The sequence below is a fragment of the Acartia tonsa genome, chromosome 12 (genome assembly GCF_053477335.1).
Source record: "Acartia tonsa isolate MP-2025a chromosome 12, ASM5347733v1, whole genome shotgun sequence".
In the NCBI taxonomy this organism is placed as follows: Eukaryota; Metazoa; Arthropoda; class Copepoda; order Calanoida; family Acartiidae; genus Acartia; species Acartia tonsa.
The window spans coordinates 22,528,975-22,550,811 of NC_137271.1; the positions used below are offsets into that span (position 1 = coordinate 22,528,975).

The 21,837-nt window shown below is 30.6% G+C and overlaps 1 protein-coding gene across 1 annotated transcript in view; it reads left to right on the forward strand.

The window, feature by feature from the left end:
• Nucleotides 1-21,837, forward strand: part of ds (dachsous cadherin-related 1) — a 136,048-nt gene that overhangs the window by 74,220 nt on the left and 39,991 nt on the right. Inside the window, exons 6-14 of the mRNA XM_080180354.1 lie at nucleotides 7,076-7,153; nucleotides 7,840-7,909; nucleotides 8,328-8,450; nucleotides 9,822-10,453; nucleotides 11,071-11,154; nucleotides 13,183-13,333; nucleotides 13,635-13,747; nucleotides 13,879-13,995; nucleotides 14,425-14,551. Coding sequence (XP_080036480.1) covers nucleotides 7,076-7,153; nucleotides 7,840-7,909; nucleotides 8,328-8,450; nucleotides 9,822-10,453; nucleotides 11,071-11,154; nucleotides 13,183-13,333; nucleotides 13,635-13,747; nucleotides 13,879-13,995; nucleotides 14,425-14,551 — 1,495 coding nt within the window. The remainder of the gene's footprint in view (nucleotides 1-7,075; nucleotides 7,154-7,839; nucleotides 7,910-8,327; nucleotides 8,451-9,821; nucleotides 10,454-11,070; nucleotides 11,155-13,182; nucleotides 13,334-13,634; nucleotides 13,748-13,878; nucleotides 13,996-14,424; nucleotides 14,552-21,837) is intronic.

Consider the following 21,837-nt stretch of genomic DNA (forward strand, 5'->3'; position numbering starts at 1 on the left):
ATGGATCTTAAGGGATAAGACAATTTGCTTCTTCTATAGATTATAATTATTGGTTAAAAAGTTTGCACATCTAATGTATTAAAATGTAAAAATGAAGTAAAAGTCTCCAAAGTTATGAGCATAAGCTGAGATCGTGTTTTTATAGTCCAATGGACACTCCCTCCCTTACACAAACACAGTCCAAGGTCCTATTTAAGTGAAATAATACAAACGGACGTACGACCAAATCCAAATTGTAGAGTAGCTGCGCTGCTACTAAAAATCTAAATGGAAGGATATTGATATCAAAAGCGATTACCAAGAAAATTCACGGCCGATTGTTATTTATCTAATATCTGTGTTTTTGTATTACTGCTAATTTTTTATAACAGCCAACATAGTAAAAATGCTTTGGCAACTAAAAAGGTTGAACTTACAATGATTTCCACATAGACAAAGGTTGTGTAATCAAAGAGTTAGATTTCCTACGGGGGTTGTCAATTGCCCCGTTACTACCCCGAAAAATAGCCTAAAACCGAAAAAAGACTAATAAAAAGATAGTTGTTGAAATCCTACTCTTATATCCTAAAAATGGTCATGGCCTTAAACCATCCCTAGACGAAAGTACACCTTCGAAATGACAAAACCGTTTTCAAGATCTTAAAGGACATACAGACAGTAACCCTCCTACTTTAGAAACTAAGATTGTTATTTTTTTTCGAAAAAACATCGATTAAGTGTTTATAGACGACGATTAAACCAAATAATTATCTATTGTTTCTATTTCAATATAAATGTTTATAAAAACCCGCGAAAAATAATCAGCTGTTTGAACATTGTTAATTGTGTACTTACTGTATAACAATAGCTTTTAGTTACTTTTAAAACATACTAGCGGCTGCGCTCCTATCATCTAAGAGCTCTGTATTCAATGGGGTAAGGAAAATAGCCTAAAACCATCCAGGGACCTATAAGAAGTTGTCATAAAATGAAGAACTTAATCGGTTTGAAATCTTAAGCTTCAGACAAAAAAAAACCTTACTACTTTTAAAAAAGAATATTTAATTAATATTAACTTCATTGTAAAAGAATATTTAATTAATATTAACTTCATTGTAAAAACATAAGTTTTATATCATGTATAACTATTGTTAGTTTTAGCAAATTGTGTAATAAACAGGGAGGGAGGCGACATTGGACTTTAATTTCGAACCGGTATTCAAAGTTTTATAAACACTTTCTATTAATCGTTGGCTGAAAAACGTGAGGCTTTTTTGATTGGTTGGTCTAATTTAAGTAATTTGGGTCTACCCTTCACCTTTAATTTTAGTATGAAAAAGAAAAAGATCTAATATGATTTTTACTATAATGGAGAACCATATCGATTCTGTGGTTAGCGAGCCATTTTACTATACACACACAGCTACAGACATCCTGTTACTTTTTATTTGAAAGGGTGAAAGTAAAAATATATTTTAGGTAAAATTACTTATAATTCAATAAACAAAAACAATGAGCTCAAAAATTTCATTCTTCTTACACATTTTCAAACCCTAAAAATTATAAAAATCCGTTTGGTCATGGAATTTAAAAATTTTTAAAAAAATAGTTAGATGTATGTTTTTGTGTCCTTGTGCTGTGAAAGATCTCGAAAATGATGCTGTGAGTATTGGTGCAAAAAATATGACGTAACAAAAAAAGTTAGCCAATGAGAGTCCACTATAAATTTTACCATTGGTCAATAACGGCCTCTCATTGGCTAATTTTTTTTGTTACGTCATATTTTTTGCACCAATACTCACAGCATCCTCGAAAATGTCAGATCCATCTTTGTTTGTCCTTGTCAGGGTTTAGGCCATTTTCTGTGCTTCATCAAAATCTTAAATATTTTAAATTTCATTGACCTAACACTTTTTCAAGACAATTCATCTTTAAATTGTCCTAAATATGTCAAAAAAAATCAACTTGAAAAATGCATAACACTGTTAAAATTCAGGAATGTAAAGGGAAAACATAATGGCCAATAAATTGATGTACATCCCTAATTATGAAACACAAAATTATACCTTCTGTAGATTACAATTAGTGGTTGAAACGTTTTGAAACTCAACATAATAAATCAACCAATCTCAATCAACAAAAGTCCCCAAAGTTGTTAAACAAACGAATAAGAAAGTATTATTTTTAAAAACTTTGGGGACTAGTGTAATATACAGCCCAATGTCCCCTCCCTCCCTGGTTAAAACTAACCATTGTCAAAAAAAGCCTTTTTTTCTTTCAAAAAAAATTCGTGAAATGTCTAGCTGTGAATCAGTGTCGAAATCTATCGCTCGCTTAGACATAGAAAATGTTCATGAAATAAAAAGTATGGTTTCAAAACTGATTAATATTCGCTGTATTAGAACCGGTTTTCTGCCATACTGAAAAAAAAACATGTATAGTATCGTATTACAGACAATTTTCCTTGATTATAAGCCCGTGCTTTTATTCTATCGGTGCTAACAAAACTGTTTTTAATCTTTATTTTTTTTATTTTAATATCAGCGGAAAGCTGTTTGTAAAATACTAATGCGATAAACAACTATTAACTGACAGAAAATTTGCATGCAATTATTTTTTTCTTTCAATTAAACATTTCGTAATATTTTGAATTATTTTTGAAAATATTTATACCTCTTATAATCGCTTTGCGGTACCAAAAAAATGAATATCCTTAAAGCTGAAAAGTGTATTTTCATTATAAGAATGAATCATATAGACAGAATTATCCGTTCATGGTCGGGAAGGTGATAGGTTCGAATATGGGCCCAAACAAACTTCGTCATAACTACAGACGTTAAACCTTAAACCCATTGCAGAGGTGGATTTTTTAAAAAAATTGCCCCACTAATCGCTTATTGGGGCAAAATTGTTTTCGTAAAAAATCCTCCAAAATCACATAAAAAATCTACAAACATTAAATAAAATCTTTTGTTAATGGGGCAAATTTTTTTAAGAATAGGAATGCATTTGCCGAAAACAAGTTCAGCTCATTATCATGCACAGTTAGGACTTCAAGACAAGGGTCGTACAGTCAAGGGGTTTGTTGCTATCATGGACATCAATTATTGGTCAGTTCGTTTATCCATTAGGGGGGAGGGGATGGGGTAAAGATGGTAGATTGAAGGATGTTATTTCAGCCAACAAGTTTCACTTTATTAGAGTACATGATAATCTGATATAAGATCCAATCAATAAAAATCATTATTATCACCTTATTGTAGACCAAGGCATTGCATATACCCTCACTTTTATGGCTAAGGATAAAATAATGAATAATGTTTTTTTGTAAATCTATATTTAAAATAAATTAACCTTAGGATTGGGGTGTGCGCCTGCTTCCGCTTAATCTCATATCTACTTAGAATTGAAGCAATTGACAAAATACCAAAAATAGTTGGGTTTAATCAGGGATCTTAAGGGATAAGACAATGGACAATAAATAATATACATCACCAATCATGATAAATATTATTACTCCTTCTGTAGAATATAACTATTGATTAAAAAGTTTGGGCACTGCCAGTTTGAATACATCAATTCGGATTTAATTTAACTCACATTTTGTGTGTCATCATTTGGGATGTACGTTTATTTGTCGGCCATTGTATTATTCCTTTATATCTCTGCATTATTGCCAAAAATATTTTGCTTTTCCTTGAAGTTTTAATCACGATGTGCGGCACATGTGCGGCAGTAAATTCACACCTATCGACTTAAGCAATGAAAGGTAAATGCAGGATCCTATTTTGTACAGTACATATTCTTTCAGAATTTTACAAATATTTTTGAGATATTCTAAAAACCACATCTTAATTCAAATTTCAGTATTTTACTGATTATTTGCACTTTTCTTTTTTATAATTCAAAATGTCTGTTTGTCCAACTGTAAGAAAATGTTAAGGGAAAGATTAATTTGCTGTTCAATATAGACGGCTGTATCTGTAGATTATTTGAGCATGGGGAATCCATAGTATGATTTATAGGGTCCCTCGGTCTTTCTTGATGCTACAAAAGACATGTACAAAGTTTTCATTTTTACTTTCTAGGTATATAAATTTATTTTTCGTGGCACTGAACATCTGCTTTGTCCGTTTATTTATCCATGATTTTTTGTGCTTCGCTACTTGTGGATGTTTTCATCCTTTTTCAAATTGTGTACATTCTCTAAGTGCTGTTTGTCGTGTCACCCACCCGACTAAAACACATCAGGAAGGGAGGATACATAAGGCTGTTTAATACAATAGTCCCCGAAGTTTTATGATAACGTTTCTTATTCGTTGGCTCAACAACTTTGGAGACTTATTAAATTTTGATTGGTCTGTTGGGTGTCCAAACGTCTTAACCACTAATTAAAATCTACAGAGGAGTAATTTTGTGTTTCATCAATTGGGATAAACATGAATTTATCGGCCATTGTCTTATCCCTTTATCTCCCCTCCTAAAACCCATGCAGAGAAACAAACACGAATAAATGGTTAACCTTGCCTTGCTGCTCTCAGGGACACGGGGGATAGCACATTTGAGGATAAATTGATCTCGGTGCTTTTACTTAAAGTGGCTATCGAGCACTGAAACCCAATTCCCTTTTTTTGATATGAAGTTTTTCCCCTACGGGAACGAAACCATAACCTAAACATAAGTAATTAACAAACGGACGAAAAACTACCCCTTAATTTCAATTTCTTTTAAAATGAGTGGTGGGGGGGCAGGGGTTTCTTTGGTTCGTTTTGAGGGAATATTGCCTTTATAGCTTTTAAATTTCGGTTAAAGAAAGATCTTTAGATTAATTGTTCTTTCAGAAAAATAGCCTAAAACCTAACCAAATAATATACAAATACAATGAAAATGCATTAAATACAGAGTAGTTTTGATCTACATACTAAATAGATACTTATAATTGACTTTTTAATTATCATGTATTATTATAACTATTGTTAGGTTAAAAAGGGCAATTTCAAAAGTAATAAATGAATGTAGTTAAATAGTAATATTTCAATTTAAATAGTTACGGAACTATTTAAATATATATAATATATATGCAGGGATATAAAGGGATAAGACAATGGACGATAATTTGATGTTTATCTCAAATGATGACAAACAAGATTACTCTATCTGTAGATTCATATTATTGGTTGAAACCTTTGGACACTACTAGTTGTGCACTAACCAATTAGAATTTAGTAAAAGAAGGTGTATTAACTTTTTTTTTATAGCTAGCCGGTTCTTTTAGTAAGTAGTAGATGTAAAATTTTTCATAGAATTCAGATATGCAATCGGTTTTTTTGTAGACCTCTTATTTTTTAAGTAATTTAAGTTTTTTAAAAAAATAATTAAGTCGGTTTTAAGGTACTAAAACGCAACAAAATAAAAGAAGAAAATGGCCAGTAAGAACAAAAATAGTAAGATCTTTAATTTGACACCTTACTTTTAAAATTCTGTTGAGTAATTATTGAAAAAATCTATTTTTTTAACCTCGGTTTAATAAAAACTTTAGACCTAAATATTTTCTCAAAAAGACATAAAAAACATGGGTTCATATATACCATTAGAATCAGAAAAATATTACGAATCCATTGTAAGCAAAATTGAAAAAAAAGTAAAAAAATAAAAAAATTTCAAATGGCCAATTGTATTTTTTGTTCAGGCAACACTATCGTCTTCCCTTTTTTACCCCCTCTTTACCCCCTCTATACCCCCTTCCCATTTTTATACCCAATTCAAGAATTAAGACGTTGCCTGTACAATATAATGATATTTTCATATAATTCCTTTTATTGTAGTTTATATACTATATTGTAAACTTTTTTTTTTCAATTTTGCTTACAATGGATTCATAATATTTTTCTGATTCTAAAGGTATATATGAACCCATATTTTTTTACTGGTGAAATGATAAAATTGAGTTCAAAGTTTTTATTCTCGTGGGTTTAAAAAAATCGATTTTTTCAATAATTACCTGACAGAATTGAAAAAGTAAGGTGTCAAATTAAAGATCTTACTATTTTTGTTCATAATGGCCACTTTCTTTCTTTTTTTTTGTTGCATTTTAGTACCTTAAAATCGACTTAATTTTTTTTTTAAAACTTAAATTCCTTAAAAAATAAGAGGTCTACAAAAAAACCGATTGCATATCTGAATTCTATGAAAAATTTTACATCTACTACTTACGAAAAGAACCGGCTAGCTATAAAAAAAAGTTGATACACCTTCTTTCTAAAAGTTTTTAGTCAAATAAGATAACGTGGTTATAAAACCTTGGGTACCAGTGTAATTAACTGCCTAAGGATATTACAATGGCTGATAAATAATTTTGACTTTCTATCTATCTTTTTATCTAATTTGCTAGCTATTTTTTTTATATTCGATACATATTTTAGTGGCTGTATGTATTTATACCCAAAAAAAACATTTGGTACCATAAATGTTTAGTTAAAATCAATCAATATTTTCATATTACCATATATCTTGCTAGCTATCTTACTAGCTATCCTACTAGATATCTCGGTACCCAAATATTTATGGGTACTCTATAAAAACTTGGTTAAAAGTAATCAATATTTCAATTAGAAAAGACGGAAATTGAAAACCCAAAAACTTCCATACCAACTATCTATCTATCTGTCGAGTATTTATTTGTTTTTTGGATGCAAAGCTGCTCCATAATTATCTTTGTCCGTCCGTTAATCATAAAGCAGCGCTATGATGGTAATATTATTTTCTCGGTTGCTGTATAAGATAAAATGCTGATTTTTATCATGTTTTTTTCATGGGTGTTGTCATCCTTGTTTTTATATCTTTCTTTTTAAATATCACTCAATACCTTCAATAACTACGTATATTGTTTTTTTTTAGCGTAGATATTTGTAAATTATTATTTCCTAATCCTATTATATAAAGTAGTAAGGTTTTTTGTCTGTAGTTTGAGATATCGATAACTACAGAACCTAAGCTTTAACTATGGGTCTGTGTGTTCAATTAAAACAATTTTATCTACTCCATAAATATACATGTTGTATAAATGCCTATTTTAAATTGATATTTTTCTTTTCAGGGAGGTTTAACTGCAACAAGTATGGTTCGAGTCAACGTTCAAGATGTCAATGATAATTCTCCTATATTTTCACCACAGGTGAGTGTGATTGGTTGATTGATGAATTGATTGATTGATTGATAGATTTATTGATAGATTTATAGATAGATTAATTGGTAAATTGAAAGATGGATTAATAGATTGATTGATAGATTGATTGATAGATTAATTGATAGATTGATTGATAGATTGATTGATAGATTGATTGATAGATTGATTGATAGATTGATTGATAGATTGATTGATAGATAGATTGATTGGTAGATAGATTAATAGATTGATTGATAGATTGATTGACAGATTGATTGATAGATTGATTGATAGACTGATTGAAAGATTGATTGATAGATTGATAAATTGATTGATAGATTGATTGATAGATTGATTGATAGATTGATTGATAGATTGCTTGACTGATGAATTAATTAATAGATTGATAGACTGATTAATTAATAGATTGATTTATAGATGGATTGATTGATAATTTGATTGATAGATTTATTCATAGATTCATTGATAGATTGATAGCCAAATTGATAGATTGATAAATAGATTTATATAATACTAATATATTGATTGATTGATAGATAGATTGATAAATTGAATAATAGATTGATAAATTGATTTATAGATTGACTAATATATTGATTGATTGATAGATAGATTGATAAACGAAAGTTAGATGATTGATGATTAAAGATTTACTGACTGTACCTGTGTTTTAGGAATACAAAGCCCGTGTTGCCAGCAGTTCAAGACCTGGCAGTCAAATATTATCCATTTCTGCAACAGACAAGGAATGATTTTTTTGTCTTATTAGATTTTTTGGTACCATTACTGCTTTTAAAGTCCCCAAAGTTGTTAAGCCAACAAATAAGAAAATGTTAAAGTAAAACTTTGGAGCCTAGTTTTAAACATCTATCCCTCTTTTAGTTTACTTTATGTTGACTTTATGGCTTTATGTAAAAATTGGCTGACATATTACATCGACATACCTTTTATTGAAATAACATAATCAACTATTACTTTTGTCTACCATACAATTTTAAATTAACTAAACTCTTTTTGACCCAACATAACATTGATTAAATACATTAATGTTAAGCGTCACTTTAGTAAAATTATAATAAAAATATGAAAACATATGTAGATAAATAAAAGGTTTATAAATAAAATCTATTAAAAATGTGTAAAAAATCATCCAAAAAATGGCAGGATTCTGGAAAATGGGGTGAAATAACATACAGCATTGAACAGGGCAATAATGAGGGTCTGTTTGAGTTGGATGCTAAAACAGGTGTATTAACGGTGGCTCGCTCCCTAACTGATACTAAAGGTATGTAATAATAACTTATAAAAAAGTAATAGGATGTGTGTGTTGTCTATCTGTACAGAAGGATATTACTGACCGCTAACATGTAGTTTTTCATAAATTTAGTGAAGATTTTTAATCCATCCTACCAAGAGAAATCTCTCTTAGAAAAAATTAAACTTCAATTTCAATTTAAAACAAAAAAGGAAAAGTGGATATGGTTGACATCAAGTGCCCCTAGAGGCCTCTAGGGGCGTAGCCACAAATTATATATAAAGTAGCGTAGCTGTAAGTGTTTTTGTCTACTAGAATTTAAAATCTTCGGCTTTAACTCTGGGAGGGAGATTTCAATGGCGGTTAATTCATCTACTTACAATCCAATCTTTTATTTATATTTACAACTTTCAAAGGCGAACTAAAAAGGGTTGAATTTATTTATCATTCCTTGTCCTATCCCTTGGTCCATGGCTAACCAGGGAGTAAGGGGACAATTGGTACCCAAAGTTTTATATATTGTATTCAAAGGCTCAAAAACTTTGGGTAACTTGGTAAAATAATAATTGGTTGATTCAATCTTCGTGAAGGGTCATATTATATCATGTATTTGTATGAATGGGGATTTATGTGAATTTATTATCCATTTACCTATCCCTGTTAATCCCTGAATAAGCCCATATATTCCTGATTACAAAATTTCACGCCAATCCTGAGCGGTGTTTATTCATTTTTGCATGCAAAGAATAGTTTGTAAAATTACAGGGATCTAAGGGGATAAGACAATGGCCGTTAAATTGAAATACATCGCCAATGATAGTAAACATAATTACTATAGATTAAGATTCGTAGATAAAATGTTTAGACACTCAACCATTCAAAATTTAATAAAAGTCCCCAAAGTTCTAAAAGCCATCAAATAAAAAACATTACTAATTATAAAACTTTGGGGACTAGTTTAATAAACAGGATAATGTTTTTTCCTTCCGTGGATATATTTACATACCTAATTAGTTATTTTTATGAATTTTAAAAGGACTGTTCTTCTTGGCAATGTTTAGTATTTTGTATTTGTTCTAAGCAGGTTTTAGTCTATTTTGAAGAAGATTTGACCACATCCTATGAAAAGATGTATCTATGTTACTTTCGCTCTTTTTACAGTTTTCTCTTTTCTTCTGGGACACAACGAACAAAAATTTTGATTGTACATTTTGCTTTGTAAGTGTGTGTTGGGCCCATTTTTCATAAATGAATGTCAAGTCCATGCAGATAGGGATCGGTTTTATTGAGAAGAATCATCCAAAAAATAAAGGCTTTCCATAGTATTTGATCATAGTAGACCAGCAGGTTATGAGATTTTATGACACAAACAACCCAACGACTTACATTTTGTTATTTTAGGAACTTTCAAGCTGTCCGTAAGTGCACAGGATGAGGGCGGGAATCAGAGCCTAGAGTCAGCTGTTGTCAGCGTAATCATCCAATCAGAGGCCGCCAACGAGAAAAATCAACCAATAGCGTGCTCGCAAAACCTGTTTTCATTCTCTGTACCTGAAAATAGTCCTAGTGGTGCGGATATCGGTAAAATATCCATTAAAAATAGTGAAAATGAAGCCGTTAAAATGTTTATATACCCCGAAAATGTTCAAAAAATGTTTTCGATAAATCCTCAAAACGGATTTATAAAAACGCGCGGCCGCCTCGATTATGAAGCTAACCAATCCTTCCTAATCAACATTGGACTTGAAACAAGTTCAGCTAACAACGACGGCGGCCAAACCGGTTTTTGCCAGGCTAAAATACAAATCATCGATGTCAACGACAATGCCCCCAGTTTTGGGACAGCCCAATCGCTAGTCACGCTGGCCGAAAACTCGCCAGCTGGCACCCTGGTGTTTGCCAAGCAGGCACATGACCTGGACTCTGGCAGCAATGGCGAGGTCAGGTACAGGATCCTGAAGGACAACGGACTGTTTGAGGTTGATGAAAATACTGGCATTGTCTCCACCCTGGTGGAGCTAGACTATGAAAAGGTGAGGTCATATTTTTCACTTAAGGCTTGAAAACTAAATTCTGAGCCATACTGAAACATCACGTTTCGCGTTAATGCCAACTAAACTGGAATTAATCTTGCAATTTGCACTTTACTATGCGCGGAAACCTGTCTATAACACGATAATTTAGAACTATTTAATTGTAATGAACTTTAAGTAACCTCTTTTGAATTAGATTCTTTCTAAAAATAAAAAAAAAACTTATCCACTCGTTTCATAGTCATTTAGCTGCTGACAGACCTAAATGCCTTTTATACGTCGTTTGCTTTTTCTCTTTTTGTTTTAGATAAAGTCCAACCTTATAGAAGTAACTAGGGGAGATTATTAAACTGAATTACAAAATATTCCCTAATTATGAATAGTTATTTATAGCATCGTATAACAGACAGTTTTCCGCAGATATTAAAATTAAAAATTCTGGGATTAAAACCATGTTTAAGCACCGGTTAATACTTAATAATACTGTTTTTTGTGAGTTTTATTTTTTATTTGTAGAACATTTTCTCTAATACAATGTCATACATGATTTTCTAATCCAGCGTATATTAATCGATTTTGAAGCCATACTTGAAAAATAAAAAATAAATTTATTTTAGGCCCCAGAACACACCGTGCAACTGGTGGCCTATGACTTGGGACAACCCTCGCTCTCCACTTCTTTGGCTCTCACTATTCTTGTTCAGGAAATTTATTATATCAGTTCTAATATTTAATAGAGATATTCTAGAGGCATAATCTCTAAATCAGCGAATAGAACATTGGAGATAGTCCAGTCTTAGCATTGGTTAAAATTGTGTACAGATTTTTGTAGGAAAGGGCAATTTTTTTTCATTTCGTTCGCATAATGAGTCAGCTATAAATAGACGCATTTCTTAAGATAAAGCTTTTCTTGGGAAAATTATTTCTTTTAAAATTCATTTCGTAGTATAGTGTAAAAACACATGACCAAATCTAGTTGAATTCCTTGGGATAAAGTTAGCTTTCTAGAAATTAAATGTCCTGTAAAAATTTCGTCGCTTATATAACTTAAATGCAAAAAAATATACAAAGGTGTTTGTCTGCAAGAAATTTGTAGAAGCCCAAGTGAAAAAGTATTAAATATAAGTTAGATAGGAGGGGCGTTCATTGACCCATTTAAAGGTTTCAATGAAAACACTGATTTTCTTATTTATCTTTATTTTTAAAGCAGCCTAGATGCTTCAAAACGGTCAGATAACTGTAGGTTGATAGATTAGCATTATATTACAGTCTTTTAATTCAAATATGGATGGTATTTATACAATATGACAAAAATTCAGATTCATTCCATAGATGCTTTAAAAACATTGCTTTTATTGAACGTAATAAGGAGGGAACATTGGACGTTATTTATACTGGTACCCAAAGTTTTGTAAACACATTTTCTCAATGGTCGGCTAAAAGCTTTGGGTACTTATATCTATTTATAAACATAGTATTATTTTAGTAACACCCTTTAATTCAAGCAAAAAAACAATGACAAATGGTCACCAATTTTACAAGAGAAATTACCCATGGAGGGAGGGGATATTGGGCTGTTTATTACAATAGTTCAAAGTTGCTTGTCCAAATGTTTTGACCATTAATTGTATTCTATAAAAAAAAGGGATGTTTTATGTATCAACATTGGATGTGTACATCAATTTATCGGTCATTGCCTTATCCTTTAGATCCCTGGAAATTTAACAAGAATATGTAGACGTATAGGACATCCTATCAAATAAAGTAGTAAGGTTTCTTCTGTAGCTTAAGATTTTTATAATTATTGGACCGATTGAGTTCTCCATTTAAGGGAAGCTTAACATTGATCTCGGGATGGTTTTAGGCTATTTTTCTACACATATTTGATTAACAATCAAACAAAAACAAAAAGATCTACTTTTATATATTTTACAAAATGCCAACTCCTATTTTCCTGCTTTAATTTCTATGTGTTTTTTATTTCATGTGAGGGATTGCTATGCCCATATGTGAGGTCCAATTGATATAAAACATTAGATAGACAATTGGAGTTACATTTAAAAGTAAACTTCAAGTACATATCTTTTCGTCTTCTAGTCTATTAGGAGACATTGAATATATATAATTAGATTTGTATTTACTCAACTGCTATTCAAGATATTGGGCTGAACTTTTATATTTACATTTAATTGTTATTTCAATCTTATCATAATAAATCTTGTCATCATTATTTAATTTTATGTTTGACCATCTGAAATCTAATATGTCTATAATTTAAAAGCCTAAAATGAATAAACATAAATCTTAGAGGATTTATTTCTCTTATAAAATTAGGCTATGAATACAAAAGGAGGAAAAGTTCAATAGCATTAAAAATAATCTAAGACCCTTTCCAACGACTAAATAAAATTAATTTTATATTTTAAGAGCATGGTAAATTAATCGTTTTGAATCTTTTAGGGTATGATTCCGCTTTAGATAACTTTAAAAAGTGTTAGGATTTTTTTTACTTTTTTTTGATAACTACTGAACCGATTGAGTTCTACATTTTATGGAAGCTTAACATAAGTCACTGGATTGTTTTAGGATATTTAAAGTTTAGAATTAAGTCTTGGAATGGTTTTAGGCTGTTTAACTGCTTTCTCTACCTTGTGGTTAATGGTTCTAAACCTTTTAAAAAATTCTTTCGAGAAAAAGGGCAGTAGAACTGAAAAATAACAAAATGTAAACAGGACGAGAACGACCATGCTCCAAAGTTGGAACAGCCAGAATACCAGTTAACCATCGAGGAAAATCTACCAAAGGATTCCCAGATTTTGGCGCCAAAAGCGCAGGACCTCGACTCGGGGAAAAATGGACGTCTCAAGTTTTCTCTCATAGGCATGAGAAATTGTAGCTTTTGATTTTTTTTCATTTTAGATCATACTCAACATTCTAATGATAGAATTTTGGTTTATCAAATACAGAAACTATATTAATTTTTTTTTTGGACCTATAGTTAGGCAGTTATATTGGACTAGTACCCAAAGTTTTATAACCAAATTATCTTACTATTCGTCAAAACTTTTTCATTAGTAATTTAAATCTAGAGAAGGGATAATTTTATTCATCATCATTTGGAAATCTTTTGATTAAAAAACTTTTATTTATTAAAAGCATCAATTTTTCATAAACTTTGCAGACAACTCTGGAAATGGGGGTGACTATATCTCCATCCTTCCATCCAGCGGGATTATCTATCTCAAACAGGAGCTAGATTATGAAACTGTCAATCAATTTGATTTTACTCTAAAGGTAAAAAATTGTTTTACATAAATTAAGATAAAATGTCATAAATTATACGTCTGCTACTTATCCGCTTCTTATCCGCTACTTATCCGCAACATACCGCTACCTGTCTGCTACTTATCCGCTACTTATCTTAGGTTGAGGACGAGGGAAGCCCGCCGTTATCCGACTCAGCTCGTGTCCTCATATCCGTCACAGATTTCAATGACAATCCTCCAAAGTTCCAAAGTTTGTCCTACCAGTTCTCAGTTCAGGTAAAGTTTCAGTTATCAGGGAAAGGTTGTTAGAAGATAATTTTGTTGCCATTTTTATATTTATATTTATGCACTATCAAAGGAAATAAAATGTAGCAAGAGGAAATGATGGGGCAAACTGGTGTATAGCCCCTCAAACCTTTATATTACTCCCTGAAACCATTGGAACCCCTCATTTTACCCCTTAAGATTGAAATCTTGGACGTCCCTGTATAGAGCATTTTGTGCTATTGTAATAATTTACTGACATAAATGTTCATATTTTAGCAGCTTTACCAACAACGAAATTGATTCAAAAAAAATCACAAAACCTATACGTATTTTTTTGGCTGTCGTCGGGGGGCAACATTAATACAATTGACTACCTTTCATGTTTATTATTTTAGATTTATTTCGCTTGTTGGTTATACCTTATACATGATATTTTAGGAGAATACTGGCAAGGGGTATGTTGTCGGAAAGGTGACGGCCGCTGACACCGACAGTGGCAAGGCTGGCGATATATCCTACGCCTTCAAGTCTAGCACGGATTCTTTCAATATTGATGGAGATACAGGTTTCATTTATTCATTTATTATTTGTAGTTTAATTGATTGATATTATAACTTTAGGTTAGAAAACAAAAATATAATTTAAATTGATAGATAGATTGCTGGATTATGGATAGATTAGATGGATCAATAGATCTGTAAAAATCAGATCTTTTATTTTTAATAATTTTTTTAGAAATATTGATTGTAGATTGAAATTAATTTTTATATGCATTTCTTCGTTTAATCAATCTACAATTTTTTTAATTATTTTTACAAAATATTTTTTCTATTTTTTAAGCGCAGTAACTTTAGAAATTGTCATATTCAGTGATTTATTGACATTACTATAAACTTTTTTAATGATAGTTATATCTGCGCTACTTGCCCTTGTTTTCCTTTTAAAATAATGCATTTATAGACACATATATAAACAAGGATGACAACATCCATAAAAGCGAAGCACTGAAACGGTAGGACAAACGGACATTAACACCTGTATAGTGTCTGAACTGATTAATCAGAATATAAAAGTATAAGAGTCGACGCAAAATTGTATGTAAATTTATTGAAAAACTGCTTGATACAGGATAATGTTTATGGACATACTTACATTTTTAGGACTTGATTATAGAGTTGCTTTGCTTATAATATTGTTTTTTGTTGTCACAGGAATCAATATACCAAAAATCAGATCAAACGGATAATTAGTTCACATAAAAATTTGCTTTTAAAAAAGTAGAAAAATCAACATGTTTAAAATGGACGTACGGACATTCTGGTAATGATTATAGAGTTGCTACGCTTTCTAAATCGTACCTAATTACTACAGGAATCATCATGCAAAGTTTGAAATCGATAGGACAATTCTAACATGCCTAAATTAACGAATAAAAGCTATCTATCTCGGACGGACGGACGGACGTACGGACCGACCCTAATTATAGAAAAGCTTCGCTTTTAATAATATATGATATACAGGGTGATTTATAAAAAAAATAGCAGTTTTAAAAAAAATATGGTTTATACTACAGATACAAATTTCAGGGAAGGTTACTACTTGTTTTTGGCTAGTTAATGTTTCCTTTAAATATAATTATAAAAATATTATACAGGATGAGCTAAAAATACTTTATACTTAGGGAAAGATATATAAAAAAAATGCAAAAATATACCTAACGTAAATTGAAAATATAAAGTGAGATTTTTTAGATTTCACAAAACGCAATTCAATTAAAGACACTCAGTTTAATTTTTTTAACTGGTTTAAAATAACCCAAGCAGGTTTGATTCAGTTCAGTTCATGCTTGTGCATTGGCAAAAGCATTAAAGCATTAAACATTGATCTTGAAATTAATGTCTTTTAAAGATTTGTTAAAATAAGAAAAAAAATGTTCAATGCAGTTTACTACAGGACACCCTGTACGTATATAAATAATATATGCATTCTATCAATCTTTTCATAACACAATGGACTAGTGTAGGACGAAATAATGGGATTGTAGTATTTTTTTCTCCCATTTTCTTTATTGACTTCAATTGACAAAAAAGTACGGAAGTAGCTTTTTTAACTATTAAAAAGTTTATTTAATTTTTAGAAGTATAATATTAAAAAGATCGTATAAAAAATCTTCTAAAAAAGCTCACTGTTTAAGGTGCATAAAATGGACTTTGATTATTACAGAAATCCTTTTAAAACGGCTAATATTTTTCTAAATGAAATTAGGAAATATTTTTATTTGATTTTAGCAAAAGAGAAAAAGAATATTGGGAATGATTTGGACTTCAAGACAAACTTTGTGCAATAAAATAAGTCTTGAATTAAAATTTAATTGACTAGATAAAATCAACCTACCATTTTAAAACTTTGTAAAATCATTCATATGGCGATTAAACATTATTTTACGGTTGTATCTACTCTATAAAATCTTTAAAAAAATGATTAGTCGTATCTACATCATTAAATCTCTAAAAACAAACTTCCATTATTTTAGTCGTTTTGTGGGAACACATTCTGATTATCGGTGAAAGTGGTTTAAAACTGAATAGCAAGATAAAAATAGATAATTTAAAAAGAAAGAAACAAAGATGACAGCATCCATATAAGCAAGGCACAATTTAAATGGACGTATGGCCCTTAGTATGCTTTCTACGATAAAAAGGATACATTTAACCTTAGCAAGGATGATTTTTATGTACAGAAATACTTAAAACATTTTTGTTTGCTCTTATTCATTTTGAAAAGCCTTTAATACATTAACTATGGAAACTTGAATAAATACTGATAAACAAAATTACCCCCTTTATACATAATTGGTTTAAAAGTTTAAAACCAACAATTTAAAAATTGTTAAAAGTACTTTTTTGATCGAAAAAATTAATAAGAAATATGCTTATAAAACTTTGGGTACCAATTTAATTTACAGTCTAGTGTCCCATCCCTCCTAAATATAAATGAACGGAAATACCTCAATTCTAGAACAGCTTTGCAGCTACAAATGTGGAACCATTATATAGATAAATATGCATTATAAATCTTATGGCTCTAAAAAGCATTCATTTCAGGCCTTTTAACAATTTTGAAAAATTACTTATTTTGCAACTGATAAAGCCTAAACTTTTCCACCTTAGGGATTGATTGATAAGCCATAGTTTCTTAGGGTTTGCCCCTAAGTTGTCATGGAGTAGGTTGAGATACTTTTGTTTAGCCACTAGGGCCAGTTTAAGCACCAAGTTCAAGCATATTATGACTTGACCCGCTATTTCATAACAGCTTCTCATAATAGCGTAGAAGCTTTTGATAAGGGTAGTACTGATAGTTTTATGTATTTGACTTTTAATTACATCTATAATATTTTTTAAAGCCCTTTGGGCCTCTCTCATAAACATAGCCTAACTAATAGTAAGATTTTTTAAAGAAAAAGAACTCTCTAAACGAGTTGTGCTTTTTAGGAAAGCTTCACCCCCCATCCCTGCTATTTTCTAGTCTAGGTACAAAACCACCAGATTAAAAAAAAAAGATAATTTTAAAAGATATATTTTTTTAAAAATAAAATAAACAGGTATTTACATTTGAATAGTTAGACAAATGGATATAGAATACGTGGATATATTGGCAGGGGAAAATGTGTCGTCAACTCAGGTTGCTAATATGGACCTCATTTATTTATTAGTTCGTTCATCCAGTAGTTGGGGAGGTTAATGAAGTAAGGGAGTGGATTTTTACTTTATTTAGTTTAAAGCATCATTTGTTTAGAGTATGATACAACATTCATCTAATGATATATTGATTGTTAGACAGATAGATAGACAGATAGATGGATAGATGATAGACAGATAGATAGACAGATAGATGGATAGATGATAGACAACATACATTGTAGAAATGACAAGTTTCTCTTATGGTTTTTTAGACCGAAACAATTGGAAGTCACGTCCCAGACGAACTAACGTTACACACAAATTATAGAATAGCAATAGTTTATTACATTTATAGCATGCTATTTTTCAATAGAGAACAGAAAAAAATATATATTAATGATGATTATTTTTTACTTTTGAAAAAGTAGAAGGCAAAATCTTTTGTTTTAATGTATATCTTACTATAATTAAAAACCTTCCCTGGACCTATAAGAAGCTTTATTGTAAAAGAGAACCATATCGACTCATGGCGAGATCCTTCGCTACAGACAAAAAAGCTTACTACTTTTTATAATAGGATGAAATAATTTAATTTTTTAAAAAAGCTAAAATATTTTTTTGGTAGTTTTAAAAGAAGAAAACTTATGTATTATTTTGAATATAATGTGTATTGTATGTTTTTCCGTTCCTGTCATTCCAATGGACAAGAAGAAACATGAGAAATGAACAGGGAGGGAGGGGACATTGGCCTGTTAATCATTTTGAAGTTTTGACAATACAATCTCTCATTCGCTGGCTTAAAAACTTTGGGGTCAAAATTTTTCTTTTAAAATATTATATTATATTCTTTATTGATATCAATTACAGCAAATCACTATTTTTATGTGCTATTTTCTTCCTTATGTTAAAATTTTGATTATTGGGGAAAAGGGGGGTTACAACCTCCCCCCCCCCCCATTCCAAAAAAGCTAAAATTAAAAACTGTTATTATGCAGGGAGGGAGGAGACATTGGGTTGTTTATCACATTAGTCCTCAAAGTTTTAAAACAATGTTTTCTTATTCGTTTTCTTCTGTGGAGAATTTTGATTAATTATTTTATGAAGTTGGGTCTCCAAACGTCTCAATCAGCAACTTTAATCTACAGAAGGGATAATTTTGTGAAAATTCATTGGGGATGAAAATTAATATATCTGCCATTGTCTAATCCCTTAATTTTCCTGGTTATTATACTAACAAAACGTTACATATTCACTATTGAAATAATAAAAAAATTGTTTATTGTATCAAAATAATTATTTCCACAAATAGATTTATTACTCTAGATGTCCAATCAAATATAAAAAGACATAAAAAGGAATTTCCAGAAGACAAGTATTTTTTTGATAATAGATTTTCTCCATTCAAAGCTTTGTATTAAGAAATTTAACTGTTCATTGCTTACTTATTATATTGTTAAAGGGTCTCTGTCTGTGTGTGTGTGTGTCTGTCTGTACCGAAGGATCTCGCTTACCTTTGAACTGATATGGTTCTCCTTTACAGCGTAGCTTCTCATAGGTCCTGGGAAGGTTTTAAGTTAGGCCTTTTTGGGGGAGGGTACCACCACCCTCCAAGAAGAAATCACCAAAATAAAATTTAAAAAAATAGAACTAGCGCCGTCTAGCGGACTTTTGGACATTTTTTGGTAACATAAATTAACATGTATACATTTTACATGCCCACTAATATAACTACCCTTTCTTAATCAAACGTGTACTATTTTTAACCAATAATGTTGTCAGATTATTTTCAATTTTGATACCATTGGCTCAGCTAATGAAATCTTCATCTAGACTTTTTACTTCTGTTCTTCCATTATACAATATGAAAAAAAATATATTCTATAGATTAAATAAATAAGAAGTATGCATATATTTTGCTCCAAAATTTTTTAAGATACCCAAAATTAAAATCATTTATATTATAAACCTATTCCTTATAAATATATTCATATTTTTAAAATTGTTTCTTTAAAAAAGATATTTTGCTTCTAATTTCAAAGAATACCGAACATCTAGGAAGGGAGGGGACATGAAACTGGTACCCAAAGTTTTATAAACACGTTTAATAAAAATCAAATTATTTAATAAAAATCAAATTATCTCTGCTGTCTTATCCATTTAGATCTCTGAATTAAACAACATATTAAACTAGATTTTTAAATAACTTAAAATTAATTATAATTTTTTTCTGTAATTAAATTATCATGTTTGCCTTAATTACAAGATAATTATTTCCTTAACAAGGGTAATTATGGTCATAAGTAGAGCAGCTAATAAGCTAACAATATTTTTACTTAAAACATTCAGGGATCTAGAGGGATAATAAAATGATTATGCACTTAATTGCTCCTTCTGTATCTTAAAGTCAATGGTTGAAGAGATCGGATACTTCTTTTTTGGAACAAACCTATTAAAATTTAATACAAGAACCCAAAGTATTTGAGCCAATAAATTTTTGGTACCTGTTTAATTTACAGTCCATTGATCTCTCCCTTCCTGATTCTTAAGAACTTTTTCTTTTATACAGACGTAACAGTTTTTTTAATTACCTTTGATAAAGGGTAGCTTCGCAAAAAAACAGTTACTTTAATTTTGCAACAAAAATATACTTCTTTTCTTTTATTAAAAGAGAAGCTTTTCTACAATTACATTTTAAATTTATATAATTATAAAAAGTAGTAAGGTTTTTATTCAAATCATTACTGAACTGATTATGTTAAATTTATATAATCATAAAAAGTAGTAAGGTTTTTCATTTAAATCATTACTGAACTTATTAAGTTATCTTTTTTAGGAAAACTTCACATAAATTTTCGGTAGGTCAGTTATTTAATTCTCTAGTTTTATTTTATTTCTTTGTCTGTCCTGTTCCTTTATTTAAATAAATGCAGGTATCTAAATGGATAAGACAATGGCCGCTAAATTGATGTAAATCCCCAATGATGATATAAAAAACTATCATTTCATTAGATTAAAATTATTGGTTTAAACTTTTGAACGCACAACTTAATAATCAAACCAATCAAAATTTACTGAAGTCCTCAACGGTCTTAAGCCGACGAAAAGGCAATTGTTAATTAATATAAACTTTGGGGACAAGTGTAATAAAAAGCCCATTGTCCCCTCCCTCCCTGCAAAAATTAATCTAGATCTTTCCCACGCCCCCGCAGAAAAGAAATTTCACAGACCTGCCCCATTATTGCCCACGCCTCGACAATACCCCTGCCCCCACAAGTTTTGCCCATTAGAGGTATTTTAGATAGTTTGTTGCTCTCTTTTCATAAAACTACATTATAGCTTCAGACATCTTAAGGGATAAGACAATGGACGATAAATTGATGTACACCTCCAATTATGAAAAACAAAAGTATCCCTTCTGTAGATCATAGTTATTGGAGGTAAAGTTCGTGTACTGGAAGTTTGTAAAAGATTTTCAAAAAAAGTTTTGAGCCAACGAATAAGTAAAAAATATCAGTGCTAATTACAAAGATATTTGCATTTATACTTCATAGTTACAGGATTCTTCAATGTTTAAAATCAACAGAATGATTCTTATTTACGATCAGAGATTATTAATACAAACGGTTGGTCACACATCCTAATTGTTATCTATCGCATCGTATTTTAAACAGCTTTCCGCGAATATAAAAATCTAAAAACCCGTTTTGTTAGTCCCAATATGTCGCACTGGCTAACAAAACTGGTTTTTATATTATGATTGTACTTTTTTATATTCGTAGAAAAATATATATTACTATATTGCTATACAATATATGATTTTTCGGTGTGACTGAGAACCGGTTCTTACTCAGCGGATATTAATCGGTTTTGAAGCCATAGGCGTCCAAGGGGGGGGGTAATGGGCCATTTGGCACCCCCAAAATTTTGTGAACAATACCCCCCCCCAAAAAAAAATTACCCCTACCTTGGGGGTGCCGTAGGCACCCCCAACGATTTTGGGGGGGGTATTTACCCCCCCCAAACCATTTTGGGGGGGTAATTACCCCCCCCAAAATAAATGTTCTTTAAAAAAAAATTTTGGGGGGGGGGGTATTTACCCCCCCAAATTGAATGTTCTTAAAAAAATTTTACTGAAAATTTTTTTTTGGGGGGGGAGGGAGTAATCCCCGCC